A 27,749-nucleotide genomic window follows, 5' to 3' on the forward strand; every position below is an offset into this window, starting at 1 on the left:
AAAAGTGATTGTCCTTTTGGACATTGGTCCTAGCATAGAAAACGTGGAGACAGTAAGGCTACTTTTTGGGTGGCTCATTAGAGATTATATTCTTACTCAGTCATAGACAAGATCATTCATCTTGCTGTGCTGTGTGGTCTTGGATGCATTTTCATGGGCTCATTATTTTACTGGTAGGAGACTCATGGACCTTACTGGCAGGAACAGGAATTACAGACTAAAAGAAATCAGGATAAATATATAAAGCTAGCATTTAGGAAAATTTGTAAAATAGTCTACATTTTTTTCCTGGGCTTTTGGCTTGCATTGGTGGTGGGGAGAACCTTCCTTAGAGAATGCCTTCTAGTTGTACTGTTTAGAACAAGTGAAGCCCAGCAACGTCGTTGAAGCCGGTAACAAAACTGAAACTAGAGCCAGCACCTCCTGACTTCCCCATGTGTGGAAGTCCAAGAATGTGGGGAGAGTGACCATTCCCCACCACACCTGCCATCCCCGTCACGCTGGGGTCCTGCCCTGCGCAGGGTAGCCACCTGAGGTGACTCATACAGAGACTTAGAACAAAAACTCCATGAGCACTGGTCCAAATATGTATGCTGTTGTGAGAAAACTAAGTATGTCAGACAGAAAAGAGCAGAATCTAGTAATCAGTACTTGCTCTTTCCTTAAAAAAAAAAACAAAACAAAGCCCAAGGCCAGCCTTGTTAATCAAATAAATGACTTGCCTAAATGGCAGTTTAAGAAAACTTAGCATTAGGAACAGTATTTTTCTTAATTTTATGAGCTAGAGTCCAAATTTATCTTTTTAAAATTAAATTTGTCAATGCTCCCAGAAGTTATTAAAGCGATGGGAATATAGAGCATAATAAAGTTTCATTCTATTAGTGGAATTATTTTCCTGGGATTTAAATAGAATGAAACTTGGCCTAATTTGAGTTTGAAGATGACCTTCCATAGTGTCTTGAAACTGAACTCTTGTGGTGAGTGGCCCCATGAATCCAAGCCTTTAACTTTGACTCCCGACTCATGAGGGTCGGGGAGAAACACTTTGAGTTGGGTAGACCATAATACTCGTTATTAGCCTGGTCTTTGTCAGTTCTTGTCCCCTTGAGGTTCTTTTCGGACTTGGGTCTGGCCTGTTCAGTGAAGGGAACAGCGTTTTCTTCCAAAGAGGCAGCTGTCTTTTTCATTGAACTTGTGGTTGCGAGCATGGTTTCTAGTTGTGGCTTTTGGGAAAAGCGCGCACATTCTTTAGCCTGTGTGTTGATTTCCTTAACCACTAATAAGTTCCCATTATGGATGTAGCAAAAATATTATACATCCTGCTGTGGCCAAGGTGAGAACCAGAGTTAGGTCTGATTGTGGTTTTTAATATACTTTCTTAGCTGTCAGCTCTCAAAATACTTCTTTTGCCATGTCCACTTGGCTCACCAGTCACTGGGCATTTGAGAGGAGAACTGCTGGTGTCTGAGTCTTAAAACATGTTTTGCAGCAGAAGCACAATGAGCATGAATAACTCCACGCTTGGCAGTTAAAGAGCGGGGTTGATTTTAGCTGCTAAACTATTGGTCCCACTTTTTCCTTGTCTACAAAATGAAGGGATTGAACAGTAAGATGAACTCTGAGGTCCTTCCCCCCCTTTTCACCTAAAGCAGTGAATCTTTGTGGATTATTTGTGAGCTAAATCCTAAATTAAAAGGTGTCTTTTGTAACTGATAAGGGCACTTTATCTCTTTTTTCTTCATATTTTAGCTTCTGCTTTTGACAAATGAGAAAATAAAAAGATACTGACTTTCCTTAAGAGTGACCACTTAATATCCAGAAGCGCTAAGGCTTTGCATCTGTGATGTGCTAGATCATATTATGTTTGTTTTTATATCTCACAATCAAAATATCTGAAATGACTCAGACATTTCTAAGTATACTGTTCAGCCAAAAGTATATTTTCAAACTTTCTAAAGGAAACTACTATTTATTGAGCACCTACAGAGTGCCAGGCATTGAGAACTTAATTTACATTATTTAGTTCTTGACTGAAAAGTGAAATATTTTCTGTGGTAATAGAACTTCTGGCAAAGCTTTCCACCATCCAAGTAAGACAATGTACTGTTTTTGATAAGTTGATTTCCACATAAGATTATTACAAAGACGGGAACTATGCTATGCTTAAGCACTGAATAGACAAAGAAGACGAAGATAAATCCCTGCCCTGAAGGGGCTCACAGTCTGGTGGGGGACAGGTAGAACAGACAGATACTTTCAAGAAAATCATGGTGTGGAAGGTTTACAGATTGGCACATGCACAGAATAGTGAGGGAAGACAGAAGAATGGCATGTATTTTAGCCTTGAAATTAAATGAATGGAGAAGGCTTATTAGAGAAGGTGACAAGTTGAGTGAATCTTAAAAGGATCCCCATCTTACAGCCTCATGCTGGAGAGACTTAGTGATAAGGACTCAGGACTGGGTGGAAACAGAGGATATAATTTCCAAAGCACAGAAACAAACCTCCATGTAAATGCTTCTTTCTAGTACTTTTACACGTGGATTTTTTCTTTTTTAATCTGGGGCTACTGCATGTAAATAAAAGGGGTCCCAGAAGGGCATCTTGCCCAAATCCTGGACTCAAGGTAAATCAACCCAGCATTCGTCCAGATGACCTAGACTTGCTGGTTGGGAAGTTTTTCCCCTTGATCAGGACATTTGTTTCCCATGTATTCAAGATTTTGACCCACAAGATTCCCAGTCCAAGGTCACTGACTACATATTTATACAGCAGCCTCAAAGCAGTGCTTTATATTAATAGGACTAAGTTTATCCCTAACAGTTAGATTATGATCACTCAGTCATCAATTTTCTTTTAAATTATTGCAGTGTGCCAGGTCTTGTGAGGTATGTGGCCTGCCTGTAAGGAGCTTATCTTGCTGAGAAAATAAATTAACATGAAAAGATGAGCAGACAGCACAAGAAGTTTTATTTCATTTCAACAGAAAAACAAAAGTTATATTAGTTTGGCTGTAGCATGATTAAGTCTATTAGTATTAACAGATCTAGCACAGATCTGAATGTCTTTGGTTCCTGTGTATGCAAGAAAAATATGTAAGCAAAGTAAACACTTTCATAATGCTGCATTAAACTGATACAGGGATTAGAATAACAAGATCGGCTCGTGCATTTTAAGATTATAATGCTGTAACAATGATTTTGAAGATGCATCTGTTTGTGTTATTGAAATGAGATGTTGTGCTGCCCTAACAGAATTTTAGTTGATGCCAATTCTCATTCTGACCCTGTGGGTCTGTGTCCCTGATACTTGTACACAGCACGGAGGCAAGAGGAACTTGGGTTCCAGGAATGTACTTATGGTTCTTCTGTTCAGGTATAGTCAGACAGCCAGTGTATTTTAAAATAAGGCTCCAGCAAAATGCAGATGGGGGAGAGGACTCTAAGTAGAGTGGGTGGTTGCTACTTGCTCTCCGTTTAACTCAGCCCTTGTGCCCATGACACTTCTCCCTTCAGCCAGCAAAATTGGAGGGGCTTTGTAATGTGTACAGTATGACTGCCTGTTTTCTGTTAGTGAGGGACAGAAAATAATCTGCATGAAGAAACCCTGAAGAAGCACACACTAGGCAACTAATAAAAATGACAGGAGTGGTGAACTTAATGTACGCCTGTTACAGAACAAACTCCTGCCTGTATTCCTCAGAGTGTGTAGCTGAAATAAATGAAATCGATGTAGCACAGCTAGCTCAGCGCCCACAAAAGGCCCGCAGTATTAGTTTCCGTTGCTTCTCTCGAATGGTCCCCAATTCACATGATCACCCTTTTTGGATAAATGGCATTTTTATATTACCTTTAATAACCAGAAGGCAACCGTGGTTCTTGCAGGGGTGTCAGATCTCTCTTATAATTCCTGATCTGTTCCCGAGTTCCTAGGCGACTTGGAGGCATGTCCCTTAACTTTTTTTGGCCTTAGTTTCTCCCTCTAAAAAATGGAGCTAGTGGTGCCTGTCTCCAGTCCCCACCTGATGGAAAAAAACATTTTTATTTCTTATGAAAAAGTACAAAAATTCATCCTGAAAAAAAAAAGTATTTCTAGCTTATTCAGTTTCAGGCTAAAATATTCTGAGCACAGGAAGAGGTGAGGGATGGTAAATGAACTATTTGAGATCTTAATTAGACCCGAAGTAGAATTCAGATTACAAGTTTTTTTCTTCTATTTAAAATGGAATTTCTATTTAAAAATAAGTAAGTAACAATGGAATTGGATAGCATTTTCCTCTCCATTTTTCCTAAGTGAGGGAAGATTGAGGCAAAGCCACCAAAGTAAAAGTGGGCTAATGGAAATTTGGAAGACTCTGGGAAGAGTATGCTTGAAGGTGAGAGTCCCTGCACGTGTTTGAAAGCAAAGGAAAGGAATGGAAAGTATCAAGGTTCTCAGGTGGTCTTCCGAGAGTCTAGTCATCCTTCCTCTGAATATAAAAAAAAAAAATCCCCTTTAAAATGTATCAATTAAGTGCAGTGTAAACAAAAAAATTAGAAATAGGAATTTCATTCTATGTAAAGAGTTTCACCAGTAGCTATAGTGACATTTCTTGGAAAAGGAGCATACAAAAGATCAAAACCAAAAAGTACTGCAGCCTGATTATTCACAAGCCAGGAGTTCCATGTATGGCTGGGGACATGGGTAGGAAATTTACTCATTTTCTCATTGGTCTTTCGGGAATCGCTCTTGGCACTTGAGTGCTCAGTCTGCAAACTGGGACTCAGCAACATCTAAACCAGTTTCAGAAAAGCACCTTCCTCACCTCAGGTGTCCCCACGTGATGCCATCTGCTGCCACTTGCATCTGCATAGACATGGCAGGACTCAGTGTTCTGGGTGGACTGAGGTCACAGGCTCTCCATGCCTGTTTTGACATCCTCCATTCCCAAACATCACCTCAGTCATGGAGCAAGTCCACGCACACACAATCTGTGGAGCCCAGGGGAATTAAGATAAAGACAGTGACATGTCATTGTTAAGGCACAGCTGCATTGAGCTTCTTAAAGCTGTTAGTTTGTCATGTTTTGAAGTGTGCCATTTGCAGCTGTTTGTAGACCACAGACCATTTGAGGTCAGCAGGTTAGATATTTTGAGGGATTAATATTAAGGGGCTGTTGTTGGCCTGCGGTGGGCCTGGGGATTATAAGATAGCAACAACGAAGTAAACACACAGACCTTAGCATTGTCTCGTATTTTCTACTGCGAATTTGTTATAAGCCATCCAGAGTATTCTTAGGTGTTTCTTTCGAAACGAAACTGTCTGAAGGAAACAGATTTTATTGTCACATTTTTTTTCACTGTGAGCTACCATAAGATCCTGTATATATGTCCCTGTGCTATACAGTATAATCTTGTTTATCAATTCTACATTTTGAAATCCCAGTCTGTCCCTTCCCACCCAGATTTTTAAATTAAGTTCTTTGTGTATCATCATTTTCCTCTAAAGTGATTTAAAATAAAGACACATTTAAAGATGTAACACATCTGAATTTTTTCCTTCAGCTGCACTTCAGGCCAAAAATGTCATCTTTCACAACGTGAAAGCCTAAAATACTGAGGTGTAAAGAATTTCTTGAAGATGTCAGTAATCTTGTTTTGCCTACTTAATAAGGAATCTACAACTTCCTTGGTCCTTTTACTTGGATCTCATAAAGAGTCCTGCCAGGTGAATAAGACAGTTATCCCAAGTGTCTGGAAACAGCCTGGAGACTGATCGGCTTGTTCAAGTTCATAGTGAAAGTAACAGACTCCCCATTGTGGCCAGGATCTTTGTACCCACCATGAAATACTCTGACAGGCCGGCAGAATAAGCAAATTTATTTTGTATTCATAGATAGGTAGGACATTTTTTTAAAAAAAACCACTGCTAAATTACCAGCATTAAAACCCACGTGTGCTTGTTAGCATTCAAATGCTTCGTTTCTAGGAGATATTACAGTCAAAACTAAAGCCAGTTGGGGGCAGAGCCATAAAGAATTCATTTAGACTGTAAACTTTCAGTGACCTACCAAACGTTCTGCCTTGTTTATGTTTCCTCTTCCTAGTAAATATTTGTTTTACTATGAGAGAGCATCCCTCCCGTTTTTCCTTTCCCTGAGTGGAAAAATGCCCAAATTTCTATTAGTGGCCAGCACTTCTGTGGGACCCGCCGCTCCGTCTTGACCTGTTTTCAGCAGCAGTTCTTGGCCTGGGGTCACCAGGATAGGGTGGGTGGTGTTCACTCCACAGCTTTCCCTCCAACTCCAGAAAGCCTAAGGGCGTGGAAGTGGGAGGGATGCCATTCTGGGGACATCCTTGGGCTTTTCCAGCATTGAGAAACGAGGTACATCATTCATGAAACTGGGTGCTTTGTCATTAATAGCAGTGTTGCAAACAATAACCGCTGGTACGTACCAGCCACTCACAAGTGCTAGTATGTTGTGATGGGTTCTCTCTGAGTTACCCCTTGGAGTTCTCACAGCAGCCCTCTGAGTGGGTAGCCGCTGTCATCAGACCCATTGTACACAGGAGCAAACAACTTTCTTGGCTGTAGAGCTGAAGATCACAAGGCTGTTGAACCTGAACTCAGACTCAAGTCTGCGGTCCGCAGAGATTATTACCTACCGTGCGTTCAGCCCCTGCACCACAGCAGAGCCCACAGGTGTTTCCACACCTGCTCTCTTGGTCTCACAGGAGCCCTAGGTCATGGGGATGATGCCTCCAAAGGTACGTGGCCACAGGTAGCAGGGGTTGAGGATGAAGTACACGACCTCTCAGAGGCACTGCCAGTGCGGACCCAGGGCTCCAGGGAGACCTTTAATGACCTATGATACCATGAGGGTCCCTGTGGCTACACGTGCCTCAGCCTGAACTGATAGAAAATTACTCAGTGACTTTACTAAACATGTGCTACATACAGCCTAGGAACCATGCCACCTGCTACTTATTTTTATATATACTTACATATATATATCTGTGTATCTATATATGCTTTCATTGTGTTTCTGTAGCACAGGAGCATTCATATAATGAAAGTAACAGTGACCATTTCACTTATACTTCTTGGTCACCGAATTAACTTAACTGAAGGGAGAGCTATGTCTAGTGCAGGTCATAACTGATGGCAGCAGAACATCACAAATGCCGGTGGACCTGTTCTGGCTGGGGCAGGAAGTGGGAGGGGCCTGGGTCGCATGCGTTGAGAGCCACAGTGGTCCTCAGGGCACCTTAGCCTGCCTAGATGGTTGGTGGCAGTCATGGTACAGCTCCTGTAACCATTGGGCACCCTGTATAGAACTCTTTCTTTATGTTGAGCTCAGTGCTGAGTTTTTTACCGACATTTCCACATTTGGCTCTTAAAACGATCTTTGAGGTGGATACTGTCCCTGTTTTGCAGATCAGAGAAATGCTTAGCAGGGGCAAGTGATTTTGCAGTAAGGGACAGAGCTGAGGTTTGCGTCCAGTCTTCCTGGGTGCAAGTCCTGTGCCCCGCTGCTTCTCACCAACAATGTGTGGGGAGGCAGAGGGAGAAGTAAAGGGGGTCCAGGAGAGGAAACACTCCCCACGTAGTGCATCCCTTGTCACCTGGGCCACCCCCTGGGCTTGAACAGTCAAGGGATTGCGAGCTCAGAGTTTTCGTATCTCCTGCTGGTGTTGTAGGCACTCCAGCTGCTGTAGGTCCTCCCTAGTCCTAGTTGATCCCATTCCAGGGATGATCTCCTTTCCCCAGGGCTTGGGGTAGTGCACTCTGAAGTGATAGGGATCAGGGCCTTCAAGACAGCAGGACTCCTGTCGGCCTCTGGTTGTGACTCATATCCTGGGGCAGGTGGTGCATGAACACATGTGGGGTCCAAGCACTGGCTCTCGGCACGAAGTGTAAGGGGAAGAAAGCCGTGGGACAGCTGGGTGACTGCTGCCCTCCTCCTCCTCTTCATGGCAAAGCTGTGCTCTGAGCTCTGAGTCCTTGGTCATTTTAAAATGTGGAGTCTTGAATCATTGTGTCTGGGGATGTATAGCATGTGTAATTCCTTCATCACAGGCCTCTGGCTTACTTCTTAATGAGTTTTAAAATTAAGTTGGTCTTTAAAAAAAAAGATTTTGGAGAGAGAAAACAATTAAGTTGGTCTTGGTAAAACAAATATTTGATGAGTATTTTTAATCTGTCCCCAAGTGGTTCTAGCCACAGGGTGTTAACCTACGGAGCCTCCTGGAGAGGCCACTGTGCAACTGGCTGTAACTCACTGGCTCTGAGGAAAGAAGGTTCTTCCTTCTCCTGCCTCTTGGAATGACGGGAAGTGATTACAGAATCGGGTGAAAGAGGGATTATGTTCTTGTCATGTTGGCTTGTGTGCTTCTGTTTTGTTTTGGTTGATCTTTATTGTTTGAAAGAGAAGTTACTGTCAGCATGTATAGAAAGAAATTTAGGATCAACAGATACTGATTTGAAGCCTACTCTGTGTAGGAACTGGATCTGTTTCATGAGCTTTCGCATTGAATCCCACCTGCCTTGGGAGAGAGAGACCCTTGCCCGTGCTACACTGACAGGTCGCGGTGGGAGGGGATGAACGGCAGTGTCTGCAGGGCAGTGCCCCTCGCCGCACAGCCGACCCTGCACCTGGGAGGAAGGAACATAAGCTCCATGTCAGCCGACAGCCATGGAGATGACCTCTCAGAAGGGACAGTGGAATTTCTTTAAAATCCTGTCTTCTCGGCATTGTAAAATGATAACTAACACACATTGAGGGGTTATTACTTGTCAAGACTGTTCTGAGTACTTCTTTTTTAGTAACCCACTTACACCTTGCACCAGCTCTGTGAGGTCGGTTCTGACATTGTCTTTATTGCACTGTCCCTCGACACAAACAAACGTTCTAATGGCAAAATTGTACAGTTTTTCATTCCTATCCCCTGTTCCACAGTGCTTGTTCTAAACTGGACTGCAATTTTAAAAGATTGATAAAACGCTGTGGTACAGGAGCAAAACAAGTTAAAGGAACAAAATAGCTATTCCAGAAACAGCAGATTTTGATGAATTTGAAAATGTGCTGTTTGCTCAGTTTCAATTACAGTACAGAATTAGCACTGAATCTGCTTCAGGAAACGTCTTCGTGGGCATGAGCGCTGCTGCCTACACAGGTGTATCGGACTTCCTTTGCCCTCCTTAGGGCAGGGCGCAGACAGGAAGCAGCACTGTTGCTGATAGATCTCCCCAAACGCCTTTTAAAACTGGGCTTTGTTGTAAGTTTTCAGTGAAGATGTAACACTTACTTCTTAAAGCATGACTTCTGTTTTGTGTGTGATTAAGGGCAGTTACTCTGGGTAGAGACTCTAGCCCAGGTGAGGCTGAGTTAATAGGTAGCTGTTTGCCTCTAGCATTAGCGAGGGGCATCTTCATTAAGGTGGTGGTATGGCAGGAGCGCTAAATAGATTACCATGGCATTTGTGGGTTTCAACCTGAACTCTGTCTTTTCCTGAAATTAAAAATGTTCAGTCTTCAGTAAAAGGTGCTTCCTAACACGTTGAAGCAGAAGCCACGTTAAATAGGTGAAATGACTAGGGCTCAGGAACTCAACTGCAGAGGCTGATGGACGCGTGGACACTTCAAGGTAAGCATTGACTCTGGCAGGTTTTGTGCAAAAGCTGTTTAATCTCTGTGCACCCATCGGGACTGTTCTCCAGCACACGGGAAAGCTGCTGCTCTCCATCAGAGAACCCTGCCCACACACAGGGCCAGCTAACCCACAGGGACAAGGTCAAATTCATCTTTGAATACACAGAGCCTCACACACAGCAGATGTTCAAGAAATGCCGGCTAAATGAATGCATAAATTCTGCTTACCCCTTCGGCCAAATTGGCCTATGAGACGTTTTGAATTGTGTGATTCTATCACTGACGGACTTCCAGCAGTATCTGAAGACAGCAGATTGTCCTCAGACGCTGGGACGAAGCACAGGAAACTGGGAGAAACAGTTGGCCTGTGAAGGAACGAGGCACTGTGGTTGGATTAAGTCATACAGCAGTTCTCAAAGTGTCCCTGCACCAGCAGGTTCAGGGTCTGAAAGGGTCTGGGTAACTTATAGGAAATTATATTGTTTCCAGATCTTTGCATTTAACTATAAAAAGACAAATGCTGACATAATATTGTAGTTCTGAGTAATCCAATTTCATCATGATACTAATTTTCTAAGACCCTGGGGGAAAACAAAATATAAGGCCTTATTTTTTATCTTCATTACTTTCTATGTCCATGTCTCATGGAAATATTAATTAGCAGAGAAGTATAGAACAGCCCTGATTCAGAGAGGAGAAGGACCCAGAAGCTGCCAGTCTAAACTGTCCAGCCACCTGTGCTGTTTCTGTTATTTTGATTAACCTGATGATTCTGAGCAGTTTTTTTTTTTCATTTTACATATTTTCTCAAAGATGAATAATCATAAATGTCATCTTACTAGTTTGAGAAAGGGGCTTTGAAAGCTCTTGAAAAGATTAAAGGTTAAAATTTAAAGAATTTTCTAGCTAAACCTCAGTTATTTAGAAAATTCTGGTAAAGAGGACATTGTATTTCTCAGGTACCTAGTTAGTATTAACTTCATTGCCTGGTACAGAGTAGAAGTTAACGTATCAGATTATATGAAAATTGTGAAAAATTTGAAATTTCTAGTTTTCGTTAGTAAATAAAAGCATGAACAACTGTTGTTTCTAGAATCTATACCATAATTAAAGGGATCTCATTCTAAGCTTTATGTGCTTAAATTTGTGTTTTTCTTTTATGTGAACACATATGAGACATTAAGCTTAACCATAACATAGCAACTAGTTGGTTATTAATTCAGATAGTATGAAAAGCATTTACCAAGTAGGGCTAATCTGCTCCACGTTTGTATCGTAATTTCTCATTACTAATAAGAGTTCAGGTGGCTAATGGATTCTGCTCCTTTCTCTAGGTTTATTTCAATCTACAGAGGACCCAGCCACACCTACAAGGTCCAGAGACTAACGGAATTCACATGCTACTCCTTCAGAATCCAAGCAGCGAGCGAGGCTGGGGAAGGGCCCTTCTCGGAAACCTACACCTTCTGCACAACCAAGAGCATCCCCCCGACCATCAAAGGTTTGTGGACAGTGTCTTCGGTTATGCTCTCCTGTGAGAATGAGGAGATGTTGGGACTTAGAATGGGAGGCTCCATTCTGATCGTAAATATACTCTTCTCACATTTCACGTATCAGCAAGATAGAATCAAAAGAACTTTCTAAAACAGAAGGTTTGGCAGTGGGTTCTCTAGGGGAAATGAGAGGCCTTAAAGGAAAAGGGCCTACCAGTGATGACCTTCTCAAGTATGGTAAATGTTTATTACAAATAATTTAGTGGTGACGCAGTCACAGAAGATAGATGGACAAAGAAAAGAAATGGACCTGAGTGACAGGTGTCGGGTTAGGAATGGGGGTGAGCTCCTGGTGGTAGTGCTTTGGGCGGTTCACCAGGGGAGGTGTGAGTATCTCCCTTCAGGGGTTGGCATGCATCTTTGGATGCCCGTGGTGCAAGTAGAGACTGAGGTGGGCAGGGTCCACAGCCCTTCCCCCACTCGAAGGCCGCAGCAGGGGCCTGTCCTCATCTCCTGGGGCATTTGTCTTGAGGTTTGTGAGTGACTGGTTTACTCTCTGCCCCCTTCACGGGAACAGGGAACAGGGAGTGAGTGAAAGCCAGTCACCCAGGTTCTCCCTCCACCGGGTCTGCTGAGCCCTCGTCTCCCATTTTCAGCCAAAGTTCTGCCTTATGCACAGCAGACTGTCAAGGCCGGGCAGCCAGCAATAGCCGGGGCTGGCTGGGCCCTTCCCACCCAGCCTTGGCCCAGGCCCAGCCCCCCACGGACTCCAGAGCCTGTGCCTCCCTCTCCCCAGGAGTGGGACGCTGGCGCAGGTCCCTGCTGCCTGTCTGCATTATTCCAGCTGCTGCCCAAAATGATTCTGAGGCTGACAGATAGACAAGCCGCCCACCTGAACCAGGTCTTACGTGGGGTATAGTGAGGGTTGGCTACTATGTGGGTGGCTAGGCAGTGAGCACAGATTGTTGAAAAGGTTCCTATGTATCTGGCCTCAGGAGCAAAGCCGTTGAACTCACTGCCTCCACACAGAGGAGCTGTCAGCCCCCTCCGGGGTAGAGTCTGTTAAGGAGGGTGCAAGGCCTCCAGGACCCGGGTCAGAGTCTGACTCACTGTCTGGCTTGCATCCTGTGAAGGTTCCCGTAGCTCCTTCCAGGGTACTTAATGGTAGATGCCGCCCCCCTGCTTCCCTGCCCCTCAGCAGTCCAGAAGCTCTGGCAGCTGCTGTTCCGTGTGACTGAGATACTAGTGTAAATGGATGTGCCTGTGAAAGGCGTTCGGGGTCACCTGGGCAGGAGGTGCCCTGGCGCTTTGTGCAGCTCCGTCTTCCAGCTGTAGCAGAAGAGATTCCTGAACACACTGGCTGCTGGGTTTGTTGTTGTGGCAGGAAGGTTTGCTACATTGACCAACCGGCTAACTTCAGAGATCTTTCTGGCACTACCTTTGCCTCTGAAAGTGATTGCTGAGGGGGTTGCATTTTGTTGAAAACAGAACATGAAATCCGTAGCCCTTGCATGTCGCGGTACGTTTTCTTCAGAAGGGCAGTTTCCTCACATGTGCACGTGGGCGGGTTGTCTTCCTCTCTCTTAGATTCAGGAAACTACTGTCTTAGCTAGAGGACTGTTTAGTCTGATGAGTCTTTAGTTTTTCCATAAATTGCTTCGAGTTTTGGCCAACTAATACCAATTTGTTTTTTCTTTTTAAGATTAAGTTATTTTTCTCAGAATTACAGGTAGAAATAACTGCCTCTAAAGAGTTCATGTAATTAGAAATTAGAAAGGAGTTACACATTCTAGTTAAAAATAGAAAAATATATTGAATTAAGCTGTAGAGATATATCATAAGCTATAAGAAAATATTTTAAAATTCTATAACATTTAAGGGCTTTACTGCAAACTACTATAATTTAGCTTTAAACCAGAATGAGGAGTGTCCAGTAGGTGAAAAATAAACTAAAAAAATGCAAATGTAAGCTCACTTTTAAAGGCTTATCTCAAATGTCACCTGCTGCTCAAACCCTCCTTAGACTCTCCCACAGGTGTGACTTTCCTTCCCTCCCTTAGAATTCCCCAACATGCTGTTTATACTGCATTTTGGTCTGCCTTACAGTTTTGGTTTTTTGGTCTGTACTTGTTTCATACCATTCTCACCCCTTCCTTCAACCAGGTCTTAATTTCCTTGAAAGTAGTATTTATCATACTTATTTTTGTATCCCCCAGAGACCCTAACAGCATAGGAGGTGCTCATTAGCCATCGGAAAAAAAACAACAAAAATGCAATCCAGGCCAAGCACAGTTATAAGATAATGAGCAAAGGATTTTTCACCAATGGCTTGCTAGACATGGAGTGTCTTCTCTGTGTAAAGGGCGCATTGCTAGTTTGATAAAGAGGTTGGGCAAATAAATTTCCCTCTCAGGGCAGACTCAAGCAATCACCCTCCCTCTGGGTTCTAATAGTACTAAAATATTATTAATACGATACTTTGAATTTTGAGCTTGGATGTGTGAATTTGTATTTCAGCACCTCGAGTAACACAGTTAGAAGGAAATTCATGTGAAATTTTGTGGGAGACGGTACCACCAATGAAAGGCGACCCTGTCAGCTACATCCTGCAGGTATTGGTTGGAAGAGAATCTGAGTACAAACAGGTAAGAACCGGTGCGCGTGCGTGTGTGCGGCCCATCAGGGTCAGGCCGCTCCTGGTCTCTGCCTGTTGCCGTGAATGATTCAGTGACCAGTGAGCTACATTTTTCTTAAAATCAGGCATAGAAATTGCCTCACATGTACCCATCACCTAGTTCTTTAGGGTATACTAGCCCTAACTTACATTTTATTTTGTATGTGGTGGTACCCTTAAATTTTCCGTTCTCAAGCATAATCTTGTAAAGAGTTTTAAGTTCTGTATTTGATATTGGCAGTGATGTTCTTAAGTATCAAAGTCTGTATGTAATTGAAAACTAAAGTAGTTTTACTCTAGAGGGAAGTAGTGTCAGCCTAACTAAGGAAGCCCATGTCCTGTCTGCCTTCTTTATAAAAGTTATAATTGAAGGATAAGAAAGATGACCTGTCAATCAGTCTGTGACTCAGGAGCTCTGGTCATTGCTTATTACCCTTTAATTGCATAGGACTCACCTGAGAATCTGTTAAAGTGCAGATTCTGACTCAGTAGGTCTGGGGCCGAGGTTCAGGCTCCCAGTTGACGTTGACATTGCTGGTCTGTAGACTAATTTGAGTAGCAAAGCTGTACAGATCACAGGATAAACTCATCCAGAGAGAGAATGTGATTGGAGTATAGCCAGATAAAGGTTTTTTTTTTATTATTAGTATTATTCACACCCTTTTTGATCCTAATTCTTAGGCAGCCCCACATTATCCTGTCATCGGCTATGGAAGATTCACATACTCTAGGTTTCCGCAACATTCCCGGGACTTATTATGTGGAATCAGGATATAATACTGTTACTCCATTAGGAAAGCAGAGACCCATTCTTTACCAACACTTTTACTGTGGTGGGTGGGGGAGATGTTTATATCAACTCAGGAAGTCAAAGATAAATGCCACCTGCCTTCTGAAACATTAGTATAATTGTAAAGACATCTTTATGCAACTGTTGAGACTCTGGACACACAAAACAAGTATAAAATAATTTGATTCAGAGTTTTTTCTAATTTGCTGGTTGATGTTCCTTATATAAGTAATAAAGAATTTATTTAAATAAAAATGTTTAAATTGGGGGAGGGTATATATAGCTCAAGTGATAGAGTGCATGCTTAGGATACATGAGGTCCTGGATTCAATTACTAGGACCTCCATTAAAATAAATAAACCTAATTACCTCCCCCCCAATTTTTAATTTATATAAAGAATCAAAGAAAATTTTGGTAACTTTTACAGCACTTTTATCTGACACTTCATATTAACAAAGAATGAATTGCTTTAAGCACATTTTGCACAAACTTTAAATATGACAGCCACCAGTGTTGATTAATATCAGTGGGTGATTATTACCAAAGTTTCCATCATTCCTCTTCAGTAAGAGCAAAAACACTATTGTTTCCTTTCATTTTACAGTCTCATTTTATACAGTATATTTCATTTCACAGTAAGTGATTTTATGTGTGTAACCGTTTCATCTTAGTGCACAGATATGATTGGTTTCAGAGTCTCAGCTCACGCAGAGCGCAGAGGTTCAGTCATCTTTAACGCTAGTAGCGCTGTCCTGTCCCACAGCAATGTAAAAATGCTTAGAGGATGAAATGCTACCAAATTTCACAACACATCACAATATTCACTTCCCAACAGTACATTCCTTGCATGCTCGTCATTTTAACTTTCCTGCCTGTACATGGAAGAACGTTCTGCTTCTCCAAGAACAGTGGTTGCTGTTTCACACGGAAAAAGCATCGTTTGCCCAGCATGCATACCTCAGGCTGTGGTAGGGTATACGTCAATCCATTCATAATTTAGATTTTATTGGCAGATTGGCTGTTTTGAATCTTGCTGTTTGTTTAATATTACATATTTAGACCCATAGCCGTACAAAGACTAATAAACAATCACATATATGCCCCCAAATATGTTTCTTATTGTTAACAGCTATAAACAAGAGTTTCGTGTTGAAAACATAGTACACCAGGGCGGGCTCAGTAGATGGGGATTAGCATTCTTCTCCTAACCATGTGTTTCCTGCATTTTCCAAGAAATGATTAAGGCAGGTAGTGGTACATGAAAAGCCACAGTTGAATCAGGGACCGTTTGTACTGAGTTTTTTGCTTCTCCCTATTCAATAAGCATTAACTTTAAACATGATGTTTTGAGTGCTTCATTCACTTGTTCTGGATACAAGATAGGGGATGAAACCTATTTATATTGTGTGTGCAGAGAGTAACGGTTAAAATAATTATGGCCCCGAGACAGCAGGCTTTGAATTCAGAGGCAAAGCGAAAGAAAACAAGAGGCGGTCAGTGCTGAGCGTACGCTCCAGCAGAGCTACAGGCTTGAAGAAAGCGCTGTGTGTGTGTCATTTGGGGCCCTAACTAGACAGGATTCACTAATGTGGGCTTGTTATTCATTTTTATTTTCCCAAGACTGGCACATAGCTAGGCACTCAGTAAATGTTTCTTACATGCAGGAAAGAGGCAGTTTTAAAGGAACAGGGTTATTTAGACTTGCAGTGCTGAAGAGAATAAACTTCATTATAACTTAGGTGAAAAAAGTCACCCATAGTATAGGACAGTGTCCTTCTGCTCCCCAAGCTCATTTTTACAGGTGACATATGGCAAGGACCAGGGCTTTTTCTGATATTTTGCTGGAAACTTTAAGTCTAATTAGCTTTCTTTTGTTCAGCCATCATGATGTGGGGTAAGCAGCTGGTTCTAATTATGGAAGTCTATTAACTTGAAGTATTAAGTGCTCACCTAAAATTCTACTCTGCATTAGAATGCATGCATATATTTGGCTTTTCTGCCATTTAAAAAATCTCCCAAGCAAAGCTTTTTTCCAGAAGCTTAAAACTTCTTTTCAAACAGTATTAATTATAAAGCATTCTTGAAAAGAATGAAAATTGTATGTACAGGCAGGTGACTGATTTTTTTTTTCTCAAGCCAGTACATAAACAGTTTAATAAATACATAAGAATGTAAAATGAAATGATTTATTCATTTCCTGTTCAGACAGTAATAATCTTTTACATAAAGTATCTAAACACTGAAGATGAGAAAAAGGTAACAGACTGCAAGAAATTACCACCTATTGGGAGTCAGAATTTGTGACAAATTATTAATTGTTGTTGCTCAGATTTGTTGCATTAAGACAACCTTTGAAGCATCTGAAAATTTATAGAGCTCTGCATTTCAGCTGGTGGGCATCTCTGTATCAATGTGTTTTGTATCATTTTTTAGAGTAGTATTTAGGGATGTGTATTGATTCTTTGTTGTATCACAGAAGGTGCTGTGAAGAAGGATCTCCCCTTTACCTTGACAGAACTATTTTAAAGACTTGAAGCTTACATATATTTTAAAGGCTTTCGATTTAATTTCCTAACCCAGAAATTAAACAGGCTATGTAAAAATTTTAAAAAACCCGTGCAATAAGACAGTCATAAAGGGTCAAATCTACAGCAAGAATAGATCAAGATATTTAACTTAAATTTCTTAGGTTTATAAGTCCCTTTAATATGATGAAGGCTATGACCCCTTACACCAGAAAAATGTTTATGTATATGTCCATTGAAAATTACATATGAAATAAATTTATATTAAGTTTCATGGGGTTTTGTAATAGGACTCCTGGCTTACTGAGAAACTTAGGTGCTCTGTACTGAGGGATGCCTGGCGTAGAACAGAACAGCATAATCAGTGCTCTGAGCTCACAGGCCCCCAAGCAGCAGCTCAGGAACAGTGCCTTGCCTGTCTTTCCACTTTGGCTCGGGGGCAGCGATGCCTGCCCAGCATTGCACCCTTCACAGAGGAGGCAGCAGGTTAGTGGATTCCCATTTGGGCTGGGGGTAAGGGGTGTTACATCTGCCTCCCCTAGTCATGTTTTTGGAGGAATTAACTCACCTCTCTGAGTGTCAGCCATGTTGTTGTAAAAGTGGGAGTGCTGATTTTCTCCAGTGAGCAGCAGTTCCGTTCAGCCATGAGCTGAACCTGTGTAGATGACAATGCTGTGAAGGTATGTCTCCCTCTCCAGTTCCTGGGAGAAGGACAGCATTAGTAAAGAGACACAGGCATTGGTCCAGATCCAGGCCTCCAGCAGGCTCTCCAAAAGGCTCCCTGTTTCAAGGATTTGAGCTACACAGCATGTTACTCTGAATTAAGAGTCACGGATTCCTCATTTCAGTTATCTGGGTATTTCAATCCTCTCATTTGGAATACACATGTCAAAATTACTTTAAAATATGTTGTATTCCAAATCAAGAACAGAAATAGTCTTTGTAAAAATAATATTGTTTATGTTTATCATGATACTATGATTGGTTACTTCAAGAAGGATAGCCTTAAATAGAGCTCTGCCTTTTAAATTGGGTTGAGGCACGAGGAAGAGCCCATAATGGTGCCCCTGTCAAAATGGAAACAAAAGGGACACCAGGCACAGCCTGCTCCCGGCTGTGGTGAGAGGCACAGTCCCAGGAAAGGTCACCTCAGCTGGGCTTCAGGCCTGGCCATGATTATTTACCTAGAAACAAATCAGTTACCTCAAACCTCAGGAAATGGGGTATTGAGATTGTTTTAATTCTTCCTTAGGTAAGAGTTCATCCAAAAGGCTTAATAACCATTGTTGACTATTTCTTAAATGTATTAGAAACCACTTATTTTCTCTCAATACATTGAAAACAACTTAATCATTGTTAGCAATTCCATTCTATACAGTGATGGTGGGACCTGTGCTAAACTCTGATTTATGTGTGGGTTCTGATACTTAACATTCACATGTACTTGTTTCTGGTAATTTTCTTTTTTCAAACTGTGGTATAAGAATACTCTAAAGTGCTTAAGGGTTCTAAGTAGAGAACATTCACTGAACATATACTTTGTTCTAGCCATTATGCTGGTTGCTATGGAAATAGAACACAGCCCCAAACGCGATACATGCCATACGTATATAGACAATATATATCATACATATTTCTAAAGATAGTAACATTGTGTTGACAATGCCTGTGGAAAGGGGGAGCTATTCGAATTAAAATAGAAATGGCTAAAAAAGATTCATGACTTAAAGTTTAATTTCTGATTGAACTTGTCATTAAAGACATTTCCTTCAATTAGAAATTCATTTTTTCTTTTTATTAAGCTTTTTGCCTAATGGTATGAGAAAAGTAGCATTCCTTTGCTTTCAGAATACATTTTCAGAGATCTTTAAGGAGCTAAAGTTGAGGACTACCATCAGAATTTATATATAAAGTCTCTGTATGAATTGGGTTTCTGGGAAATTACTTCTAAGCCAACTTTCTTAGAATGATCTAGCCAACAAATTCTGGAAACCACAGGAATCATTTAATCCTAGATATAAATGTGCATAATGTTCATTTATACCTACTTTCCAAAAGTCTCTCAGACATCTGTAGGGCATGAGGTTATTGTTTGCCATAAATTAAGAGGCCACACCACAGAAATTCTGCCCAGGTCTTTGCTTTTCAGAGTGGGTTGGGGAACTACTTTCCATACCTCATATAGGAAAGGCAGTGCTCTCCTTCTGGAGCAGTGGGACCCAGGGAAGTTGTGGAGCCCCTGGGAAGACAAAGTCAGAGGCCGAGAGAACTGGACCCAGTGTCACATGGTAGTAATGAGATGAGGACTAAATAGAGGACGGGTGGTAGCAGCATCGCCTACCTGGGTGGAAGCAGCAGAGCTGGGGCACTTCCGGTGGTGAGCATGCACATAGGTGTTGGAATTGGAAGTACGACCTCATCTGGGGTCCACCTCTCCCCTTGTTTGCCATGAGACATTATGGAGTTAACAGCCTTGCTGATCCTGAGTTTTCTCATCTCTAAAATACTCACCTGCTAGAGTAATCAGGAGGATTAAATGTGATAAAGTTGGCTTATCTCCAGCATATTCCTTTTCCAAAGCATTCTTCACGTCCAGTGCTTTTAATCCTCAACCCACCTTGGGGTTAAGTTAGGTACTGGTACTATCCCCACCTTAAAGAAGAGAAAACAGGCTCAACGCTATTACTTGCCGAAGGTCACAAACCTAGAGAAGTGGCCCAGCAAGGACTTAGACCTGGGATCCTGATGCCCGTTCCTGTTCCCATGCAGAGAGGACTATGCCTAGTGCCTCCCGGTGGCCAAGTCAGACCAGAAAGTTTCCCAGAGTTGCGCAGAAGAAAAGAGCTCCAGCAGATGCAGTATTTGACCATTGGACAAATCTAAGCATTTCAAGAGGTGTGGCCTCCAAAAGAATTGATGAAAGAGGTCTATCAAGAAGCCTTGCAAGCAAGGTTTAGATGGCAGCTTTTCTGCAGCTCCATAAACATCCCAGCATTAACTTATCACCACCATAGACTGGATTGTGTCCCTGGGCCAGTGCTGATAGGAAACCAAAGCCCAGACGACAAAGGGACTGGTAAGCTAGTACGCTGGTCCCATAGATTGCAAATCATTCTCTTCATGAACAGTCCCAGCAGTTTCAAAGGAAAGATGTGTCGCAGAGAATGTCAACTTAAGCTTTTAAGTTTAGTAAAGTAAATCTAAATTACAAAAGTAAAAAACAGTCATAATGAAAAAGTCTCTCTAAAGAAAAAAAACTTACACCATTGTTTTCCTGAGACCACCACAGGTTGGGAAATAATTCAGAGGCAATACTGTCGCCGTGTAGTCCGAGCTCCTGATTAGCTGGCTGTGTGTGGGTTGGGTCAGTCACCATGACAACAAGCTCATCTTAAAATACCCATTTAACTGACTTATCATTGGAACAGTGAGCTGTGAGAAAGGAGTGGTCTCCCAGTACCGCTGGGGGTTTTCTTACAGCTCTTTTGTTCTTGGTTGCTCCAGCTGAGTTCTGCCTGTAACCCCACTTGCTAAGATACATGCCACAATCTTTAAACAGAGTAACACACCAGGAGAAATGTGCTTTAAATGTTACAAAGGGAATAGCAAAAGCGAGAGTGAATCTGGAAAAGTATCAGAAACACTATTGGTTTTCTAGGGCTTAGTCACTAAATAAAAGTACAGTAAGACTCAAGGTCTAGTTGTAGAGTTTGAAAATGGGGGACGAAAATTCTGAAAAAGGACGGACATCAGGTGAACATCGGGAGTGCAATCCCTTTTGTGAAGTGTGATCCTTTTGCCATCTTTCTGTTGGCGCAGCACTGGTGAGTGAGTGGCCAGTGCACTTGTGCTCACGGGCAAAGTAGCCCGCTTCTTGCAGAAGTTTACACAGCAGTGTTTAGACACACTGAGCGTTGTGGATTCCCACTCATTCTCTTTAATTTCAGACAAAGCTGAGATTGTTGGAAATACTCTTTATTTTCTAGGATATTTGTATTAGTGGGCAAAATTCACAGCTTTACTAAGGTGGCCTGTCACTAGGTTGAAAATGCCCCTGTCATTTTTAATCGCTGTGTTCTAAGAATATATTTAGAGCTGTTTAAGTTCTGAATAGTACTCGTGACAATACTAGCTAATTTCACCGTGCAGTTGCTTATGTACCAGGCATGTTTTAAGCACTTTACAGGTTTTAACTCAGTGCCACTCAGCTAGAAAGTGTTCAGTTAATTTCACTTGTGTAATTATTCATCAACCAGATCTCTTAACTGATTTGGTTGAGTTCCAGCTAGTTTTTTCGTATCTCTATTTATGGACTCTAATATAAGCCATGGATTTTTATATAATTTTAAGCTGATTATTTCCTCTAAGTTTTTTGAGGATTAGCATCACTTTGATAGAAGAACCATGTAAGACCTACCTCCTCCACCCTCCCTCAAAGATTCCTATTATCTTCAACTCAAAGGGTGATAAATGTAGTGTTCAAGTCCTTGTAAGCCTCATGGTGATTATATTAGAGGTAACAAAGGAGAAGAAAACATCCTAGATCCCTAACGGAAAAGAATAGCTTAGTCATACAGACAAGAAACACTAAAGACAGGTAGACATTAGATTAATTGTTAATTTGTGATAAACTGGACTGCATTAACTATTTCTCAAAAACGATTAGGTAAGCCACAAAGCTAGGAGAGAATATTCACAACACAATCTGACCAAAAGAAAATCTTACATCCAGATTATATAAAGAGCACTTATAAAAGCAAACAAAAATAGGCAAAACAGTTGAACATACTCTTCACAAAAGAAGGCATATGAATAGCCAATGAGCACATGAAAGGTGGGAAACACCACTAGGCATCAGGGAAATGCAAATAAGGTACCATTCTTACCCACTAGAATGGCTGAAATATAAAAATGACAATAACAAATGTTGGTGAGGGGTGGAGCAACTGGAACTCATGCTTGGCTGGCAGGACTGCAAAGGACTGCTTGGGAAGGCTGTTTCTCAAAGTTAAATACAGACTTATGACCCTGCACTTCCACCCCTGGGTATTCACACAAGAAAAATAAAAACTTACATCCTCAAAGATTTGTGCAGAAATGTTCATAGGAATCTCACTATATAAAAACTCCAAACTAGAAACTGCAAATGTTTCTTAAAATAGATCAAAGTATAGGCATATATGATGGGATACTTCTGCAGTAAAAGGAATAACTACTGTATCAGTAACATGGGTAAATCTCATAGGACAAGAGAACGCATAGTGTTTGATTGCATGTATGTGAACTTCTAGAGCAGGCAAAACGAATTAACAGAATGAGAAGTCAGAATAGCGTTTAGGGGTGGAGGTGGGATATCTTGATGGAGTAGTGTTACCTGCTGTAGCCAGTTGTCAAAATCATTCAACTGAAACTTTTCATTTTATTTCTATATTTTTGTCTCTATTAAAAAATGTTAACTTGTTCTGTGCACCAAGATCAGAGAGCCCTTTGTAAGAATCAAATCATCTTCTGATTTATAGCCTAAATTACTAAAATTTAGCTAGATGCATCTTGATTACGTGTGTCAGCTGCGATTCTAGCCAGTGCCTTATGTCTTGTCAGTGTCAGAATCACTGAATTTGTTGTGTTTTATTCAGAGTAGGTTGAAGTACCTTTTTTATGGATGAAATAGAGACTGGGAGAGCTGCCTTTCCATATAACTTTCGTTGTTACGAGTTCATTTAAACGAAGCCTGGTCCACAAGGCCCCTGCTGTTATATAAATATGACTTCAGAGACCACACTGTTATAAATTAATTGACCAAGACTGTCCGTTTTCTTGCAGGTGTACAAGGGAGAAGAAGCCACATTCCAGATCTCAGGCCTCCAGACCAACACAGACTACAGGTTCCGTGTGTGTGCGTGCCGGCGCTGTGCGGACACCTCTCAGGAGCTAAGCGGGGCTTTCAGCCCCTCTGCAGCTTTCGCGCTACAGCGAAGCGAGGTCATGCTTACCGGGGACATGGGGAGCTTAGATGATCCCAAAATGAAGAGCATGATGCCTACTGATGAACAGTTTGCAGCCCTCATTGTGGTTGGCTTTGCAACTTTGTCCATTTTATTCGCCTTTATATTACAGTACTTCTTAATGAAGTAAGCAAACCCAACAAAACTAGAGGTATGAATTTAATGCTACACATTTTAATACACACATTTATTCAGATACTCCCTTTTTTAAGCCCTTTTGTTCTTTGATTTATATACTTGTTTTACAGATTTAGCTAGGGAAAAAATATCAGTGTTTTGGTGCACCTTTTTGAAATGCAAAACTAGGAAGAGGTTAAACTGGATTTTTTTTTAAAAGAAAAAGCAAACCAGATACCAAAAGCTAGCTTACGTTCTCTCTTAAATTTTCAGATTTGCCTTTATTCTATTTTTTCACTGATGTCTTTTGCAAGCCTTAGATTTTTTTTTTTCCGTGTTACAGTTTAGTAATTTATATTCACCAGTCACTTCTCACGTCTTGATCATCTGTTTCTGTGAACATGAGTCACAGTGCGTGTAGTTACAGGGCTAGGATTTCAGTGTTGTCGGAGTCTTACCACACAACCACCGCCACATCCAGAGATGTGTTCACTCAGATAAGGCTGCCCTTTTAAACAACTGTTTTGTCACTCAGTTAAACTTTGTTTATTAGCTCATCGAAATGAAAATGTGTACTTTAATCTGAGATGTTTTAATAATCTGTATTTCTTATGATTTTAACACTATGAGCTGCCTGTCTAAGAAATCAAGTAACCAAAATGCACCTATAAATTGTGGAGCATTGTAGATTTTACCACGTCAATTCATAGCAGTAACTTTACGAGGGCATTGTGCAATAGTTAGTTTCCTTGTTCAGCTATTTTAAAAGCTGCTTTAACTTGTTTGTCTTTGTATATAACTACTTCTAATCTAATCACTAGAGTTATTATATATTCTGTTATGTTTGACCAGAATTATATGACGAGAACTGGTGACAGTTTAGTGCCTCTGCCCATTGTCCATGATTTACACTAATTGTGAGCAGTCTTCTTACATGTCAGCTCATTCTTCTTGAAAGATTTGCCTTTAGGCTGTTCTTTGAGGTATCAATGAAGTGATTGAATTTCAACACCTTAATTCAGTGCACATAATATGAATCTAACAGCAGATGAAAACTGATAAAACCCAAAAGAGTCATCTAAATTTGTAGTTCCTATTTCTGGGGTTGACCTGGCCACATGTGGAGAGGGAATGGTCTTCGGTGGTAAGCACAGGGTGTTTGGGGGTCAAGGAGCCTAGATTCTCTCCCTGGATCTGTCACTAACTTGCTGCGTGACCTGAACACGTCACTTTACCTCTCTGTGCCTCAGTTTTCCCATGCATTAAAAATAAAATAAAAAAAAACAAAATGGGGATTCTAATGTTTGTAAGTGCTTTGAGATCCTTGATCAACAGGTGCTATTGGAGTGCAAAGTGTTACTCTTGCATGTCTATTTTGAGTCATGAGATAATCAGTTTTAACCCAAAGTCATTGGATTATTTATATGAAGTCCATAATGTTCGCGTACCTCAGGGACATTTAAGAGTTGGAGGTGCAAATATATTCCAAAAGGGTGCAACAGACACAGTGTATCCCCCTGCTTCTGTTTTTGTATATTTTTGCTACTTGGTTTTTCTTGATCATAGCTATTTTGTTCTTGGTCTATGTTGTCTTAAGATGCAGTATCCTGTACTAGCTTAAAATATTCCCATACCAAAGTCATGGGGAAACCAACATTATTTTGTTTTTGGTTTATTTATACTATATTCTGCATACAGTACTTTAAATGCCAATTACAGTGCAATCTTTATTTATTGTAAAATTTTTAAAATGTACTTATGTACTAATTTTTCCTTGTAGCATGTTATTTTGTTTTATACTTTTGTAATTTTAGGTCAGTCTTGTTCCTCGGCAACATCTGTAGTATTATCATTTTCTGACATTTTCTTGTTTTTAATGAGCATCTAGTGCATTAAATGCCAAAAAAAAAAAAATCCATTATCAGTGATTGAAACGTTTACATGTACCCCAAAAATACCGTAATCATCTCTTGAAAGAAAGTGCTAAGATCAGTGAATTATTCTGTGTGCCTACATTGATGTAGTAAGTACTAGAAAAGTTCTGTATTTTGTTATTGACTATAATTATTAGTTTAATTAGCCTTGCAAACTGATGGCATCAAGGTAAATATATTTTTGCCAAAGTTCAGGCCTTCCAAAACTCATCCCTCTAAAATATGTGTTATGACCCACTCTGACGGTGCACCTGCATCTTCTGAAACAATTTCATGCAGGTGTTTTGGGGAGAAGGCATTTTTTAAGCAATGAAGATTCAACTGAGTCGAAGAACCCTGTTTGCAGAACAAAAAGCGTCCCTTTTTGGAAACACTTCAGAACTGCTGCTATAAAGAAATCCTCTGAATTGGTTGAAATTTTTTAAATGAAATAATATTTTAGGCCAAAATTGCTATGAACATTTGATCCTTTTGAGATTTTCATACTATCTGTGTAACCACCAGGAAGCTGAAGTGTGTGAAACACTAGCTGACGGCACTTTATTTTATTGCTCTCCATTATTTGGTGTTCATTGTAATCCCTTCAGTCAAAAAGTTGTTACTCTATCTGGCACTGTTTTCTATCACAATATGTGTACGTGATATTGATATATAACTATATATATATTGCCATTACACACGAACAATAAAATAAAGTGTTATGTTAACCTTCTCTCTTTGCCCTTTTGCAATATGTAGGAACGAGTGAGTGGCTTTCTGATGCTCTGTATGTCAGACTCCTCCCTGGCACAAGAAATTCCAGTCGTGTGAAGCAAAATGTCCTTTGTCCTCAAAGACATTGTTTAAAAAGAAAACTTTTTTAAGAAGATTTTTTGCATATTATCTGCCTTGTTCCTATCAACTTGAAACGTTGGCATTTTCTAACCGCGTTTTGTTGGCTACAGTGATTCAGTATTCCTGTCGAAATTGAAAAGTGCCCTAATTGAATGTGTTTGAATGTTATCCTTGCACAATTCTTTAAATTGAAAGACAAAATGTTTTACCTCACTGTTGGACATACATTCCAAGCTTTTCAACTTTAGGAGAGAAAAAAATAATCATATGTTTTCCTGTATTGTAAATTTTAGACTATTTCATATACATTGTATTAAAACTGCCATATCAATTTTAATGTATAGATTTTGCAAATACTATGCTATATGTAATACCTAACTGTACCTGTAGTGTATATGTAATATATTTATGCCCAATAAATGTTTTAATTCTTTCTGACTCTAGGGTTCTTCTGCCATGACTAGGATTGCTTTTGTTGTTGTTGTTACTTTTTAAAACCTTAAACCACATCCCAGAAGTCGTAAATTCAAATGCCTGGAGAGGCCAGGCGGGGGTGCAGTGCAGGGTGCTTCCTGTGCCATCTGAGGGGCGGCTGCAGCCCCGCCCTTGTCTGAGGTCCTGCGGGATTGCCACCCGCCATCACCAAGGCTGATGTTTCACAGAAACTACGAGTCAGACCTCGTGTGTGAGCCAGCAAACATTGGAATGTGGACCAGATAGGCCCAGGGGGCGCCAGTTCATTGTCAGAGTCTGCGTGGATAAAGGACCTCTTTGTCTAACATTTTTTCTCTGTATGCCAAACCCGGGATCCCAGGTCTACCCCCGTGACTCGCCCAGTTTTGACCTCCTTCCCTCCTCCAGGTCTCATTCCACAGCAACAGCAATAAAGTGGGATGTGACCACCGTGGCCACGGCTTCATCATTATAAACTCTCTCTTCCCCACTCCATGAGGGAAAAGTAAGTGGAGAAACTAATTGTTTATAGGAGAAAGAGAGCTTTGAGTTACAAAGAATAGTAGGTCATTCTTTGCGGTCAAAGTAACAAGTTGAACACATCAAGTTTTGCATGCTCCAGACTCCACCCGTAAAAATACGGTAAAGGATTTTTTTAAGTCACAACTACTCTCGACACTGGGAAGAAGGAGAGAGAATTAGCAGCACCAGAATTTTAGAAACCCGACTGAAGAAAGCCACATTCTAATTTAGTAAGGGAGAAATGACCGCCAATTCAGTTTACATGCAGAAAGTGCTGAAGGCTTACAAGCGGACAGAAGCGTGTCCCTCTGACGTGACCATGAAGAGGGAGGGAGGAGTCCAACGTGGTAGGAAGCTGTTTAAAATGCTGCGACATCCATTAAAGTCCCTCCCTGTCTTCTTCAGCTGGGCAGCTGCCCCTCCACCCTGGAGAAACCAGAAGTTTATCCACAGGAGAAGGTAACATTCTCCCAGTCCAGGGGCTATTTTAAGAGTTACCTGAAGATGAAATGGTTCAACAGGGGCACCCTTAGTAATTCTCAGCCATGGCTACACAGTAGCACCACCTGGGGAGTTTTTCAGATTCTGTGTTCAGACCCTACACCAAGAACATGAGTATTTCTGGAGCATCAATGTTTTTTAAAGCTCCCCCAGCTGGTTCCATTGTGCAGCCACAACTGAGAACCGCCATCCTAAGGTGAAGCTTTCAGTTCACTGTCCTGTAGCAACCTTTTAGTCCTCTATCTTCGCCAATCAATAAGGTAACCCGAC

The 27,749-nt window shown here is 41.1% G+C and overlaps 1 protein-coding gene across 4 annotated transcripts in view; it reads left to right on the forward strand.

Annotated features, from left to right (window-relative positions):
• The window catches only part of FNDC3B (fibronectin type III domain containing 3B), a 311,856-nt gene extending 285,420 nt beyond the window's left edge, over nucleotides 1–26,436 (forward strand). For 3 of the 4 annotated variants that reach the window (XM_072960949.1, XM_072960956.1, XM_072960973.1), the window contains exons 24-26: nucleotides 10,965–11,131; nucleotides 13,641–13,768; nucleotides 22,937–26,436. In XM_072960949.1, the coding sequence (XP_072817050.1) occupies nucleotides 10,965–11,131; nucleotides 13,641–13,768; nucleotides 22,937–23,248 (607 nt within the window). In that variant the 3' untranslated portion in view covers nucleotides 23,249–26,436. The remainder of the gene's footprint in view (nucleotides 1–10,964; nucleotides 11,132–13,640; nucleotides 13,769–22,936) is intronic. The other variant, XM_072960966.1, reaches the window with a different exon arrangement.
• Nucleotides 26,437–27,749: the final 1,313 nt, after the last annotated feature.

Source organism: Vicugna pacos, chromosome 1 (genome assembly GCF_048564905.1).
Source record: "Vicugna pacos chromosome 1, VicPac4, whole genome shotgun sequence".
In the NCBI taxonomy this organism is placed as follows: domain Eukaryota; kingdom Metazoa; phylum Chordata; class Mammalia; order Artiodactyla; family Camelidae; genus Vicugna; species Vicugna pacos.